Source organism: Pipistrellus hanaki (genome assembly GCF_964339955.1).
Source record: "Pipistrellus hanaki genome assembly, chromosome: 3".
Lineage (NCBI taxonomy): Eukaryota > Metazoa > Chordata > Mammalia > Chiroptera > Vespertilionidae > Pipistrellus > Pipistrellus hanaki.
This window is the reverse complement of record NC_140505.1, coordinates 168,996,694-169,012,793: the sequence shown is the minus strand read 5'-3', so window position 1 is coordinate 169,012,793 and position 16,100 is coordinate 168,996,694. Positions and strand designations below refer to the sequence as shown.

Sequence of the window (16,100 nt, the reverse complement as noted above, 5' to 3'; positions counted from 1 at the left end):
ATTTATTCTGCACTTCTTGTTTTTTCTTCATTATGCTTTTTTTTATTATTATTTTTGTTGGGGGTCAAAATGCAAGGCATCACCTAATATGTGCTTTCATTAACAATATCCCTTATCCCAAAGAGTGATACTGACAATGAAGGGGCTGCAGTGGAAGGAGTCCTTCTCTGCCACCAGTTCTGTAAGGAGGGCCTTGCTGTGATTTCCGTGCTCCAGAATGACATTAAGTGTCACTGTCTCGTTCAGGTGATTGAGCATGACACAGGCTTTCTCAGGAATCCCCGTGTACAGCTGGGTTGGGACCACCACCAGGTACAGCCTGTAGAGAAGAAGAATCTGGATCAACCGTGGAGAGAGTCAAAAGACGTCATTATTGTGGCTGTTTCCTAGGTCATCTCCGTTATTGTCACCAATCAGAACGAAGCCAGATTTCGTCAGGAGTGTAGAGCATTGTATTCTTCAAAAGCCAACCCAAAAGATCTTAGAAACTCCTCAACTCAACAAACTAAACATCAATATTCTTATCTTATAAAAATATTCACCCTTGTAATCTTTCTAACCCTGTTCATAATCTGGATGAGTATTCCATGAGTTATTAATTTTCAACTCTAAGAATAGATAAAGAAAATGATTATATATAATGAAATAGCAGTCAGCCTTATAAAAAGAAGAATATCCTGCCATTTGCAATAACATGGATGGACATGATGCTAAGTGAAATAAGCCAGAGAGAGAAAGATACTACTGCATGGTATCACTTATATGTGAAATCTAAAAAAATAAAATAAAATTCAGAGAAACAGAGAATAAAAGTGGTTGTCAGGGGTGGCATTGGGGGGAATAGCGAGATGTTGGTAAAAGGGTACACAGTTTCAGTTATAAGATGATTTAGGCCTGAGGATCTAATATATAACATAGTGACTATAATTGATTACACTCTATTGTATAATTGAAATTTGTTAAGAGAGTAGTAAGTAATAATCTCACACAAAAAAGAGTAAATCTGTAAGAAATGGATGTGATAATTAACTCAATGAGGGAAATCTTTTCACAATATATACATAGATCAAATCATCACACTGGATACTATAGTTTTGTCAATTGTCAATAAAGCTGAAAATTTTTTTTATTTTCTTTAGCAACAACATGTGATTAATCAAATAATCATCACTGAAAGCATTAAGAACCTGTGTTTAAGTAATCTTGTGTTTCATATGGAAGAAATCACGAAATGTCATTGTTCCAGGAAATACTAAAGAGACGATTATTTTGATTTAACATTTAACACACAGGCGGGAGTTGAATTGCTTTTTACTACTGTTTTAGAAGCCACTTTAGCTCTTTTCTCTCTTTCATTCTCTGGTGATGAAAGAAAAGCCTTGCCATGCCAGCCTAGTCACCAAACACATTTCCACCTGCACCCAGAAGACAATTCTCTCTCTCTCTTGTGGCTATTTGCCTTTCATTTATAAGCACCCAAACATTCTGCAATTTGCAAAGCTCTGCTTGCCCATGCCGTTCCTCCTTCAACAGTGTCCTTTATCTGTCTGAAAATTTTCCATTTATTTTGTAAGACTTTCCTTGAAAGCAATTTTCTCTGAGCGACTTCGGTAACAGGTCCCATAAGGAGTTTGTTTTCTTTGTACATATTCTCACAGAATCCTGTAATACCTTCTTCTGGTTTTGCACTGCATTTCATTGTGTGCACCAACTCTCTTTCATGAGCCAGTAAAGAATTTACCTTTTATATGTTTGTGTGTGTTCAGAATTCTATGTTCTTTATATTTTATGAATGCTGGAGAATCCTATATTCTTTAATTTTTACTTTTTTATTTTAGGATTTTATATTCTTACTAGAGGCCTGGTGCATGAAATTTGTGCATGGAGGGTGGGAGAGTCCCCTCAGCCCAGCCTGCACCCTCTCCAATCCGGGACCTTTTGGGGGATGTCCGACTGCCGGTCTCACAATCCTGGACTGCTGGCACCTAACCACTCACCTGCCTCCCTGCCTGATCACCCCTAACTGTCTCTGCCTGCCAGTCTGATTGCCCACAACTGCCTCCCCTACCGGCCTGGTTGCCCCATGCAGCCTGTTCGGTTGTCCATTCAGTTGTAATGGTCACTTAGGCTTTTATATATGCAGAATAGAGGCCCAGTGCATCAATTCATGCACTGGTGGGGTCTGGCTGGCTCAGCCACAATTGCGGTGGATTGGGGCTGGGCTTGTTGGGAGGAGAAGATGGGGGGAGGTTGGCCAGCCAGCCTGCCTTGACTGTGGCCTGATCAAGGCTGGGCTGGCTGGGAGAAGGGGCTGCGGGTGATTGACCAGCAGGCCCTTCCCCTGATTGGGGTAGGGGGGTTTATTAGGAGTGGAGCCAGCCTTGGGGAGGGGCTGTGGGCAGTGGGCTGTCTGGGCCTGCCCCTGAATAGGGTGAGGGGTGCTGATCAGGGACCACAGGCCTAGGGAAGGGGCCATGGTGGTTGGCTGGCTGACTCTGCCCCTGATTGGGGTGGGGAGGGGCTGCAGGAGATTGGCTGGTTGGCCCCACCACCTATTAAGGTACAGAGGTGATCAGGAGCAGGCTGGCCAGGGGGAGAGGCTGTAGGCCGATCAGGGAGGTGGGGCCGGTCAGGTGGAGAGGCTGCGTGAGGTTGGCGGGGTGCTATCAGGGGCAGGCTGGTGGGGGGGTGATGCAAGGTTGGCTGACTGGCCCCACCCCCTGATCTGGCTGGTTTGGTGGCCACAGTGGGCATCATAGTGACCAATCATTATGGTTGTTACGGTCGTTATGGTCACTGTCTTTTTATATATATAGATTTGGTGAATGTTTCATAAATGCCACTGCCCTATGTCTGAGTTTCCTAGAATTGGAGTATACTTCTTTCCATGTGAACAATAACAACCTAAAATTTTTTTTATTGTTTTTATTGGGTTGACTGATATTGGTTAATAAAATTATATAGATTACAAGTGTACAATTCCATAATACACCATTTGTATACTGTATTATGTGTTCACTACCCCAAGTCAAGTATTCTTTCATCACCATTTATGCTCCCTTTACCCTCTTCTACTTCTCCTCCTCCTTTATCCTCTGGAAATCACCATATTGTTGTCTGTGTCTATGAGATTTTTTTTTTCTTAATCTCTTCACCTTTTCATCCAGCCCCCCAATCCTCATTTCTTCTGGTAGCTGTCAGTCTATTTTCTGTATGTATGAAATCTGTTTCTATTTTGTTTGTTTATTTTGCTCATTAGATTTCATATGTAAGTGAAATGCAATAACAACTTAATAACTAATTCTTCCAAGCCCTTTGGACAGTAGATTATTCCACTGGGAATCAGGAAATAAATAAAAAGATAGACATCAAGAAGCAGATAACACAATTGGGAAAGAGAAAGACAATAGACTTTTCTAGAAATGTCACTTACGGTTTTGAAGTAGCTGAAGCATCTCTGGGAAGGAGCAGGAAGAGCAGAATCAAGACTGGACTGGGCATCTGACTTCCCCTCATGATGTGGAGAAGAAAAGGAAATGAGAGTCTGAGCCCTTGATCCCTTGAACTCTGCTCTTATTCTGGAATCACTGTTTTTTATTTTATCTGATGGACAGTGAAAGTACACTGCTAACCATTTATTTTTGTAACATATTAACTACTTCCCGTATTTAAAAAAAAAAAAAAATCAATTCCAGACAATTTTCACAACTATCGTGTTCTTTTATATACTGTTTTCAAATTTCCTAAGAACTTCAAAGATAGTGCTTTGAGGCTATGCTGGCTCTGGTTATTAATCAGTACTTTAAATATTTTTAAGAAAAAGCAAAATAAATAACATAACTTGATGAAACCAATCAATATTCTTGATTTTTTTTCCTTTTTATTTTTTACTTTGTTTTTATTGTTGGCACTATTATAGATGTACCCATTCCCTCCCCCCTTCCTGCCTTGGTCCAACTCCACCAAGCCCCTCCCCCTTCCCCTCCTTCCCTCTGGCCATCACCACACTGTTGTCTGTGTCTGTGGGTTATGCAAGTCTGTTCTTTGGCTAATCTCCTCACCTTCTTTCACCCAATGCTCCTCTTCCCTTCTCTGACGGTTTTCGGTATGTTGTTGCATGGATCTATGACTCTGTTTCTATTTTGTTTATCAGTTTTTTGTGTTCATCAGATCCCATATATAAGTGAGATCATATGGTATTTGTCTTCCTCTGATTTGCTTATTTCACTTAGCATAGTACTCTCCAGGTCCATCCGTGCTGTCGCAAAAGGTAGCATTTTCTTCTTTTTTATGGCCACATAGTATTTCATTGTGTGGTAATTGGTTAATTTCCAGAATATATGAAGAACTTATACAACTCAACAGCAGGAAGACAAACAATCCAATTAAAAAATTGGTAAGGACCTGAGTAGACACTTCTCTCTCTCTCTCTCTCTCTCTCTCTCTCTCTCTCTCTCTCTCTCTCTCTTAAAGAACTATTAATGTAAATACATGTCTCAAATCCCATCTTCATAGTCCAGGGAACATCACTTATTTCCCAAAGTTTCATCTTATATAGTTCTTTAAGGAAACAAAGAAAATTTATCACAAGGTTTAAAAAAAATCAATTTGAAGATAATCTTCCTATTATTCAAAAGATTCACTTTTGCTTTTTATAGCTATCCTTATATATTTTTTTGTTTACAAAGACAATGATACTTCATTTGGATATAACAACCCATATAACATATATTTATTGTTTCTTAATTAATTTAACATCTAGACTATAAAGCCAATTAATTTATTTTATTCTTTAAGAAAAATGACCTTTATTTGATGGACACTCTAATTTAAGCTTGAGAAATATAAAAATATTTTGTTAATAGTGGTTCATCACCTTGTTGATGTGAGTATAGGTTTATTGTTTTTGAATAGCTCTAGGAAAATGTTGACACCATTTGCACACAAGAAAAGTTTTAAGGCTTAATAAAAATATAGATGAGTAATTTCTTGATGCAGCTTAAAGGCTGAGAATAGGATGCTAAAATGAATGAATTTTCCAAATACCAGCAGTCTCCGATGTATAGAGTACATTTTAAACTCACTCTTAAAAGCCTCAGTGAGGGAAAGAGGAGTAGAAAAGTAAAACAGGGAGTTTTATCATTGTTGCCCAGAGTTCAGATTTTCCTCATTCCCCCAGGCCTCTCTTTTTATCTCTGTTTTCCCCATTTACACCCCAGAAATCTCTGCCTGGACTAGAGAGCTCTTCCTCTATCTGGCTTACAGTGAAGGTGGGGTGATGTCACAAGGACCACCGTTACACTGTCAGAGCTCTTGACAACCCAAGTTGGGATTTACAAATTATTTTCTTATATATTGAAAAGCAAACACAGTTATAAGGAGTAGTTCACTTCTACCATTAGAGCATTGCAATGTAAGTTAAAGCAGTTAGCATGTTTGGGCTTAAAAGCTAACCCCCACGATGACCTATTTTATGGGGAAAGTGCTCTGAATTTCATACAACTTTCTCATAAACGACCATTTGAAGAATGGAAATAGGAAGTACTTGACAGAGTCCCAAGGAATGATTGTGTCTTGGCTCCAATGTCAGCAGGGCAATTGGAAGGGGAAAACTGGTTGACAAGGTCACTGGCAGATCCTCTCAATATGCCATACGAGAAACTTTTGCCGCACAGATGAAAGCAACACAACTTTGTGAGCCCATTATCTTTGCTGGCATCAGACCTACATTCGGGTCCCCAATCATCATGGCGGGCCCAAGAATGCCAATCCGAGGCCCAGGCCATAAACACAGAACACAGTGGTGTATCAGGGGACTAGATCTCTATGCGGAACCCAGACCACTATACCATAACCCAATGTCCAGTTGAGGTACCAGACCGTCCATTGGAGCTCAGACCTCCCTCCCTGGCCCAAACTGCCCTCCCAGGACCCAGACCTTCATCAGGGGCTCAGACCTCCATCTAGTTAAGAGACCACCATGGCAGAGCCCAGAAGATTATCCCCGGGCACAGACCTCACACAGAATTCAGTCTTGTATTAGGGGTATAGTTCTCCATCTGTAACCCAGACCACCATTCCATAACCCAGATGTCCACGTGAGGTACCACACCACCCTCAGAGGCCCAGACCTCCTTCTCTGGTTCGAACTGCCCTCCCAGGACCCAGACCTTCATCTAGGGTTCAGACCTACATCCAGGTCCCAGACCTTTTTTTTTTTTTTTTTTTTTTCCTTCCCTCTCTCTCTTTTTTTTTTTTCTCAGAGAGGAAGAGTGGGATAGAGAGTTAGAAACATCCCTGAGAAACATCAATCAGCTGCCTCCTGCACACCTCAGACTGGGGATGTGCCCACAACCAAAGTAGGTGCCTCTGACTGGAATCAAACCTGGGACCCTTCAGTCCACAGCCAGACGCTCTATCCACTGAACAAAACCTGTTGTGGCCGGGTCCCAGACCTTTATTGGGAGCACTACAAGATCATTCAGGGATACCAGACTACAACCCATTGCCTATCCATTTATTGGAGTCTAAATATCCAGGCTAGTCCAGACCACCATTTCATCATCCCCAGGTCCTGCCCTTGACCAAAACCTCCCAGCTGGGCCCATTGCGCCCCCTAGTGACTACAACTCCCTCCAAGCACCCAGACCTACATCCAGGGCTCAGACCTATATCCGGATTCCAGAACATCATGGCAGGCTGAGAATGCCAACCCGGAGCCCAGGCCATAAACACGGACCACAGTGGTGTATCATGGGACTAGATCTCCATGCAGAACCCAGACGAATATTCCATAACCCAAGGTCCAGTTGATGTACCAGACCGCACAAAGGAGCCCAGACCTTTCTACTCTGCCCAAACTCCCTTCCCAGGACCAAGACCTCCATTAGAAGCTCAGACCTCCATCCTGATCCCAGATCATCATGGCGGGGCCTAGAAGATTATCCTAGGCCTAGGCCTGAAACACCGAATCCACTCTTTTATCAGGGTATAGTTCTCCATCTATAAACCAGACCACCATTCCATAACCGAGATGTCCACGTGAGGTGCCATACTGCCCTCAGGGGCCAAGACCTCCATCCCTGGCTCACCCTGCCCTCCCAGGACCCAGACCTTCATCTAGGTGTCAGACCTACATCCGGGTCCCAGACCATTTATTTATTTATTTATTTATTTATTTATTTATTTATTTATTTATTTTCAGAGAGGAAGAGCGGGATAGAGAGTGAGAGAGAGACATCCATGAGAAACTACAATCAGCTACCTCCTGCACACAGCCCACTGGGGATGTGTCCGCAACCAAAGTAGGTGTCCCTGACTGGAATCGAATCTGCGACCCTTCAGTCCACAGCCAGATTCTCTATCCACTGAGTCAAACCGGTTGTGGCCGGGTCCCAGACCTTTATTGGGAGCACTACAAGGTCATTCAGGGCACCCAGACTAGAACCCATTGCCTATCCGTTTATTGGAGTCTAACTATCCAGGCTACTCCAGACCACCATTTCATCATCCCCAGGTCCTGCCCTTAACCCAAACCTCCCACCTGGGCCCATAGCGCCCCCTAGTGACTACACCTCCCTCTAAGCACCCAGAGCTATATACATCCAGGGCTCAGACCTACATCCGGGTCCCAGAATATCATGGCGGGGCCAAGAATGCCAACCCAGAGCCCAGGCCACAAACAGGGAACACAGTGGTGTATCAGGGGACTAGATCTCCATGCAGAACCCAGACCAATATTCCATAACCCAATGTCCAGTTGATGTACCAGATTGCCAAATGGAGCCCATACCTTCCTACCTGGCTCAAACTGCTCTCCTAGAACCCAGACCTCCATCAGGAGTTCAGATCTCCATCTGGGTCCCATACCATTATGGCAGAACCAGATTATCCCAGGGCCCAGGCCTCAAACACAGAATCCAGTCTTGTATTTGGGATATAGTTCTCCATCTGTAACAGAAAACACCTTTCCATAACCCAGATGTCCATGTGAGGTACAGACTGCCCTCGGGGGCCCAGACCTCCCTCACTGGCCCAAATTGCCCTCCCAGGACCCAGACATCCATTTGGGCTCAGACCTACATCAGGGTTCCAGGAGTTTATTTTATTTTATTTATTTTTTAAACCCTGAGTTGGTTCCCAGTTTCGCTCTGAGTTAAAGCCAACATCCTAATACTGACCCTCAGTTGCCTACTTACTCTATCTCCCCATTATGATTTTAATCTTCTTACCTTGTTCTATACGGTCCTCTTGCTTTCTCTTTTCTGGCCATACTGACTTAACTGCTGCTCCTCGAACACAGAGGACACACTTCTACCTAATGCCCTCACATCTCACCTTTTCTATCTACGCCCACTGCCTGGAATATTCTTCCCTCAGATATCTATTTGGCTAACTCCTTCACCTCTTTTAAGCTTTTGCTCATATGTTACTGCCTCAATAAAGTTTACCCTAAATTTCCTACTTGGTATTTTAGTCTTTTTCCTTTTCTCATGAATTATCAATAGTACTAATAAGTGTGAGAGATGGGTGAGGGAAGGAGTTAGGTTGATACTCATATGATTGTTTGGTGATGAAATTATCACACATTGGATAGGATCCTCAGTAGAATATTCTTTGAGTATAAATGATGGATCCTATTGAGGTGCCTATTGGACATTCAGTTAAAGAATACAGTAGGTAATGTATATTGTTTATAGTCTTCAAAGTTTATTAAATTCCATTCTCATTGTAATAGCAAGAAATTTTGCGAATGTAAATATTATATCCAAGACTTTCTCTGTGCCTCAAGGTACAGCAAGTAGTTGACTCTGCATACCTTTCTTGCTTGCTTATCATTTGAGGAACAATATTATTACGTGAGCAGACTAATACTCACTACGTGTCAAATAAAATACAGACTAAGAATTGATCATTTACTTTGGAAAAATAAAGTTTCCCACCAAGAGAAATTATTTCCCTCAAAGTAAATTCCCTTTATTTTTCTTGAACTGTTAGCACAAAATGTACTAGAAGAGTCACATTTTTCCTTGAGTGGAATCTTTGAATAGCTATAGAGCCTGGGGTGGTTTTATTTCATTTTTAAAAACTTTAATTTTATTATTTAAAATATTGCAGATGTCTCCTTTGTTTTCTCCCATTGACCCCCTCCACCCTGCTCATATCCCCGCCTAGGCCTTCACACACTATTGTATGTGTCCATGTGTTATGCATATATGCATATAAATCCTATGGTTAATCTCTCCTCCCTCCCACTTCTCAGATTTATTAGTCTGTTCCATGCTTCCAGGTCTCTGGATCTATTTTGTTTGTCAGTTTGTTTTGTTCAAGCCTGGGGTGTTTTAAAATACAAGAATAATGATGTCTTTTTTTTTTTTTTTTTTTTTTAATCCTCACTTGAGAATATTTTTCCATTGAGTTTTAGAGAGAATGGAAAAGAGAGAGAAAGACAGAAATATAGATCTGAGAGAAATACATAATCGGCTGCCTTCTGCACACACCCAGACCAGGGCCAGCCCCGTAACCAAGGTATGCGCCCTCGACTGGAATCAAACCTGTGACCCTTTGGTCTACAGGCTGACGCTCTATCTACTGAGCCAAACCCACCAGGACAAGAATAATGTTGTCTTATCTACACATAGGATGTGGCATGTTTTGGTAAAAACAGGAGAACCGAGATGGTAAGAAGAAATTATTAACACAGTAAAATAAACTGCTGTAGTATCAGACATGGATGGACCTTAACAATTCATCTATAATTAACCATTTATTAAGAGCCAGCTGTAATTTAGCTATTATAAGGGACACTACAAAAATAAATAAGTCTAACCATCTTCTATTAAAACACTATATTTTAAATTTGTTGAACATTGACAGAGTCTAGGACACTCTGTTTTCAATTTTTTTCAATCCCAAACTGGAAAATTTATCTGTGGATTTTTCTTGTCTGCAACAGTAGCTCAGCAGTCAAAGGTCTGTGTTAAAGTTAGTAGTGAAATCGTTTGCATTCCCATTCCTATTTTCTCCAGTTCCTTTCTGATCACTTTTCTCAATCTGAATTCATTATATTGATAGTAGTGTTAGGTTAAGCAAAGGACAGACTTTGTGTATCACTTTTCAGTAGTAAGTGGTAAGCTCAGAAAAAAAATAATTTTATTATGATAAAATGCCCTTGGATTACCTTCTCAATCATGAACATAAATTCACTCAGTCCATCTGTCAGTCAATTTGTGACCCTCTAAGCAATTCTCTCACCCCCTCTCCCCCCCATTTTTTGATAATCTTTTACTGAAACATTCTTATGTGCTTTGGTTTTTATTTTTGTTTTCTTGAACTCACATGCAATTTCTCTTCAATTTATTCTCTTTCTTTACTCCTCATCAACTTTGACTTTCTCTGGGTATTAGGGATTCCATATTTTCTGTAATCATAATGGCTAAAAACTTGAATTTAATATTGACAATACTATGTAGTTTGCTAACAAATGAAGTCCTGCATTTTTTTAGGATGGAAATTATGAATAAAATACTGAAAGAAAAGAAAGTCATAGACTCAAATGTGAAATCACAGCATTTAATGGGTAATAAGGAAATAAAATCTGAGAAGTCATATAGGTTACAGACTATGAATGGTTTTCTTTCAGGTTGATTCAGAAGGATAAGTTTGTTCAAAGCAAATAGCTTTCCACCTGGGATTTAAAAACATATGTAGACATCAATAAATATATAAACATACAAACATACCTATACACACACACACACACAAATACACCCACATACACATTTAACATATACATGACTATTTATAAATATATGCATATACAGCATAATGTATATGCATATACAACATAATGACCTATCAACTTATAAAACAAAAAAGGAGAGATTTTATTAAGTGAGAGATTTGTAAAAGGCAGGTACATAGCTATACATTCTTTCAAGCTATTTTAAAGAAATTAATAAAATCTTAATGACTATGAGAATACTCATCTAGCATCCAAACCTCCATAAATAAGAGACCTTTCTTCGTGTCATTTATTGTTCTATCTTTAGGTTTTCATTTGCTTACCAGTTGTGTTTTCAATATTTTTTGATATATTCAATTTCCTTACCTTTTCCTGTGCTTTGTTTTCTCAAAGGGAAACTGAAACACTGTTGACATTGTAAAAAACAATGGCATACTCATCTGGAAAATAAAGGAAAAATTCATCCTTCTTAGATCTCCAACTTTCTATAATCAGTTAAGTCAGACAATTGTAGATACACTAGGTCTAATCTTTTCAGTAATTTTGCAAGACAGTCAATCATTTCTGTTTTTGAAATCCAAAAATGTCTTATTAAAATTTAAGGCACTTGCCCTCGCCAGGTGACTCAGTTGGTTGGATCATCATCCCTTATAACAAAAGGTTGCTGGTTCTATTCCTGGTAAAGGCACATAAGTTTTGGGTTTGATCTCTGTTGGCGAATGTATTGAAGGCAACCAATGTTTTTCTCTCACATCATTGTTTCTCTTTCTCTCTCTCTCTCCCTCTCTCTCTCTCTCCCTCTCTCTTTTTTCCTCTCTCTCTAAAAATAAATAAAAATATATCTTCCAGTGAAGACTAAGAAAAAAAAAGTTTAAGGCACTTGATGAAATATATTCTATTAGTAAATGACAGAGCCAGAATTTAAATACTTCCTGACAAACTTTATCTGACATTCAATAAGGAACTGATATCATTAACAATCCAGGGAAATTCTGTATGGTCTCTATGACACCTTAGTAATTGGTTTGGAACCTAATCAATCAACATTTTCCTATAACATTTCAGAATATTGCCTATTCCCCTTCTGAAATTGAAATTCATAAAGGTAGCATAAAATGGTAAGTCTTGCCAGTAATAACAACAACAACAAAAAGGAGATGACACTTAACATAGTTTATATTTCAAGTTAAAGGGATGCTATTACATGTAGTATCTAAAGGATTCTAGGTTTGAAAAACTCTGGTAATTGGAAACTGGCCCTCTCAGTAGATATATCATGAAGTAAAAAACAAACAACAAAAAAACACCAAAAACAAATCATCAGTATAAAACCATTTGCTGTATAGTCTTTGTAGACTGGAGGTGATTTTGGAAAATTTGGCAGCTCAGGGATTGTTATATTTAGATATTATGTTCACTAGCGTTAGGGCGTGGTTGTTGCTCACTTACCTGTTTCATAATAATCATAGACCATAACTGGGGCTGGCTGAATGTTGGACACAAGGTTGCTTTGCTCAACGGAGAAAGTGAAACTCTTTGCTGGACCAGAAACCTACAAAGACACAAATTACAAACACATCAGAGTAGATCTGGAAACAAAAATCACTGAGAAAATATCTCCAAAAGTTCATGATCTACCCAATTAAATAGATCCAGGGTACTAATACTTTACATAATTTTATGGAATGACTTAATATTAAATAATTAGGTAACATTAAATTGTATATAAATTTAAATGCCATTGCTTATATTGAGGTGCAGGAAATTTAGTTGAAAGCAGCAATGTAGGCATTCATGTGAATGAATGGTAATGATATACACATAGAAAGAAAGATTCTAGAACTCATGTCACCTTCCCTGGAGCTCAAGTCAGAGGTATAAAAGAATTATACATCTACTCTGTGACCAGACTATGTTAGATGCCATGAGGAGTGAAAAACCGAGAAATTATGCTTCTAAACCTGAGAATTACCTGGTCAGGTAGTCAAGACACATGAAATAATATTAGAATTAACAGGGAAAAGGTGAACATTGGAATAGAAGGCCACCGATAGAAGACCACTGTCCCATATTTTTTGAGAAACCCTGTCATGTATATCTATAAGAAATAGACTCATCCAATCAGAAGAAAAAGAAAAGAACAAACCATGGGGAAAATTATTACTCAACTTACATTTTCCAAGAAGAAAAGAACATGGTCATTCTTGACTTTAGTCTTCATCACTTGGCCATTGTTCTCAAGCTTTGAAGAAATTGTCAGGGAAGGATGGGGAACAAATATTAAAAAGTATTATTCTGGCATTGAATACTTCATAATTTTTATTTAACTAATTGTCAGGATCTATATTATGGGATGTTCCCTTGTGCCATTATGTTTGCATAAGCATAGTAGAATTAAAGTAAGAAACAGATTATAAGCTATGAAAAATAATGTCTTCTAATTGCTCTAAGTTGATAACACCACCCCTCCACTGTTGCAGCAAAAAATGAAAATGTGAACTATGAATAAATTTGTTTAAATGCAGAATCCCACAGCTTGGTTTTGCTAACCAGTTATTTCTTCTACACCCGATTGCTTTTCCTGTGCTGAAAGACTGGACTTCTGTTATTTACCTCCTCAGTGGATGACATGACTGGAGTAAATCCTGAGAGCATTTTTACATCAACAAGGACCATTTTGGAGGTATTGCGCATTCCAATGTATCTGAAATTTAAAACAAAGCACAGTGTAGATATCAGTTTAGAAAAGTGACTTATTTTATGGTACAGGTTGTGGGTACAAACATACTAATTAGCCATAGGTCTGGAGGAAAGGCACAGCTGAAGAAAAAACACCTGATGAAAGTCATTCTTTTATTTATTTAATTAAAAAAAAACCATCTCTTTACTCATTTTAGAGAGAGAGGAAGAGAGAGGGATAGAGAGATAGAAACATCGATGAGTGAAACATCAATCGGTTGCCTCCTGCATGCCCCTACTGGGGATCTAGTTCTCAACCTGGGCATGTGCTCCTAGTGGGAATCAAACTGGTGACCTGTTGGTTCATGGGTCAGTGCTCAACCACTGAGCCACACTGGCTGGGCAAGAAAGTCACTCCTAAACATCTTAGAATAGGTATAACCTGAATAATAACGGATGAGATGAGACAAAGCAACAAAGGTTGGAGTAAATAATGAATTATTTAAAACTAGAATCTGCCTAAACCCTGCTTTTAAGACTACCTGAAGTCTCAAAGACAGAGAACTTATAAACACAGCTTGTAAATTGATATTATATGTACCAATAGTAACCTTAGATTTGCACAAAACTTAAAGAAAGTGTTTGTTTAAAAAGTGAGATATTGATAGAATCATAGACATGTCCCTGAGAGATCTAGGCTATGTCCTTAACACTGGAAAGGATTGTTGGGACATGAAGTTAAGAGTTCTACAATGTATTTAGTTCTTATTTTAGCTCTGATGTTCGTGATATTATTATTTGGAAATCCTAAGAAAAATACTCCAAACTAATTTTTCTCAGTGTTTATTCACATATTAACTAAGGTTAAAACTCTTTAGTGTCTACATTTTATATTTTAAGATACTTATTTTGATTTCCTACTGTAAAAATTAAAAATCTGAAATTTTACTCTGTAAAATAACATTTGTAGGTTTTGTCCTCTAGGCCTTTCTGTGCTTGTTTTTAGGTGGAAAAATAGTATCTCTATTGTCCAAAATGAACAGCATTTCCATACAAACAAAACAAAACAAAACAAAATAAACACCCAAAAAACATTGTTGTAGTATTGGTGTGTCAGAAGCTTGCAAATTTCACTTGCACACAATATAAGTTATATTTGTATAATTCTAGCTCTGATTTAGCTTCAGATGTACTAAATTGTGGTATCTAGACAAAAAGCCATAAAGTGACTGTGCTATAGAAATTATGCACCAACAAGTAAAATCATCATTGGTAATTATGGTTCATATTTTGTTATGTTGTTACTGTCTAAAATAATCATTGATATTAAAATGGACACTTACTTGATGGTTACTGTCAGCTCAAAATCATTCTGTAATTCACCTGAACAGTTTTTCTTTGCCATTTCCAAGGAAAGGAAAAATCCGGATTCCTTCTCAGATGGTAGCACATTATACCTAAGGGTAGCCTAGGAAAGATAACAAATCATTAAGAAAAAAAAAAATCCATCTACTTTTTCTGTAGTAAAACATGTAGGACTTATTGTTTCTCTTAGTTCCATGATTAATGTACTTTATTTTATGTCTCTACTTATCAGGGAATTAGGCTAAATGTAATTATTTAGCTTTCAGAATACACAAGAATCTTCAACAACATAATTTAATAAAAATGTCAGAATACTTTTCAACAGTGACATTCCTCAAGAAACTCCCCAGTTACCCAGTTATCCTTAAGATTAAATACCTCTCATAAAATAACCTGCATTTTCAGCTATTAATTAGAGAATGAGTAGAAATAATGACAGAAATATGTAAAATGGTAAAATAGCATTTCATATATAACTCAACTGATAGTCTGACTTTTTTTACTGGCAACAGTCATTTCATTTCCCTCTCAGGTAGACTTCTATTACCTGAATAAATGCAAAACCTTCTCCTTCTACATCCACTGTGTATTGTCCATATGCTTTTGTTAGTTCTGAACGCTGGATGAGTAAGCGGTTGTCATCGTTAACCTGGAAGACCTCACTGTATTCTTCGTTGCTAACGGTAACATTGTTTTCACCGTTGGCGAATGTTAGCTTCATGTAACGGGTTACGGCAAGAAGACAGACAGCAGTGTCCTATATGGAAGAGTATAAGCAATAGTACCAGCTCCATTACGCTGCAAGTTTTAGTTATCATTTGACAATGGGATTGGACTAACAATTCTCAGGGGGTGAGGGAAGAGATTGGACAAGAATCTTACACCTATGGATGAAGACAGGGGCGGGAGGTAAGGGCATGGGGTGGAGTTGAGGATCAGGTGGAGTGGAGCTATGGGGGAAGGGGGAAAGAGAAACACCTGTAATAATCTGAACAAAAAGATTTATTATTAAAAAAAAGACAATGAAATTTGAATCAGTCCATGAAACATCCCAAGACAGGTCAATCTCTCTGTATAAAAGCCTAATATGCAAATTGTCCCCACTGGAGTTTGAACAGGAGACTCACTATGATGTGTGCTGACCACCAAGGGGTGGTGCAAAACAAAGGAAGGCACGGCTGGCAGCCGGAAGGTCCTGGTTGGCCCTGATCGCAGTCCAGGCCTAGGCACCCTACCCATGCATGATTTCATGCTTTGGGCCTCTAATAGAACAATGAGAAGCAATCTCCTAAAGGACAGGACATTTGCTTGT

At 38.9% G+C, this 16,100-nt stretch overlaps 2 protein-coding genes across 3 annotated transcripts in view; both read right to left on the bottom strand.

Moving 5' to 3' along the window:
• LOC311619069 (pregnancy zone protein-like) overlaps positions 1 to 3,580 on the bottom strand; it is a 48,637-nt gene extending 45,057 nt beyond the window's left edge. For both annotated transcript variants that reach the window (XM_084877001.1, XM_084877000.1), the window contains exons 1-2: positions 3,434 to 3,580; positions 136 to 319 (exon numbers count right to left, since the gene is read on the bottom strand). In XM_084877001.1, coding sequence (XP_084733127.1) covers positions 136 to 319; positions 3,434 to 3,516 — 267 coding nt within the window. In that variant the 5' untranslated portion in view covers positions 3,517 to 3,580. The remainder of the gene's footprint in view (positions 1 to 135; positions 320 to 3,433) is intronic.
• A 6,972-nt stretch (positions 3,581 to 10,552) lies between these two features.
• The window catches only part of LOC311619070 (ovostatin homolog 2-like), a 41,142-nt gene continuing 35,594 nt past the window's right edge, over positions 10,553 to 16,100 (bottom strand). The window contains exons 30-36 of the mRNA XM_084877002.1: positions 15,336 to 15,545; positions 14,767 to 14,891; positions 13,358 to 13,448; positions 12,918 to 12,986; positions 12,194 to 12,296; positions 11,111 to 11,184; positions 10,553 to 10,687 (exon numbers count right to left, since the gene is read on the bottom strand). Coding sequence (XP_084733128.1) covers positions 11,132 to 11,184; positions 12,194 to 12,296; positions 12,918 to 12,986; positions 13,358 to 13,448; positions 14,767 to 14,891; positions 15,336 to 15,545 — 651 coding nt within the window. The 3' untranslated portion in view covers positions 10,553 to 10,687; positions 11,111 to 11,131. The remainder of the gene's footprint in view (positions 10,688 to 11,110; positions 11,185 to 12,193; positions 12,297 to 12,917; positions 12,987 to 13,357; positions 13,449 to 14,766; positions 14,892 to 15,335; positions 15,546 to 16,100) is intronic.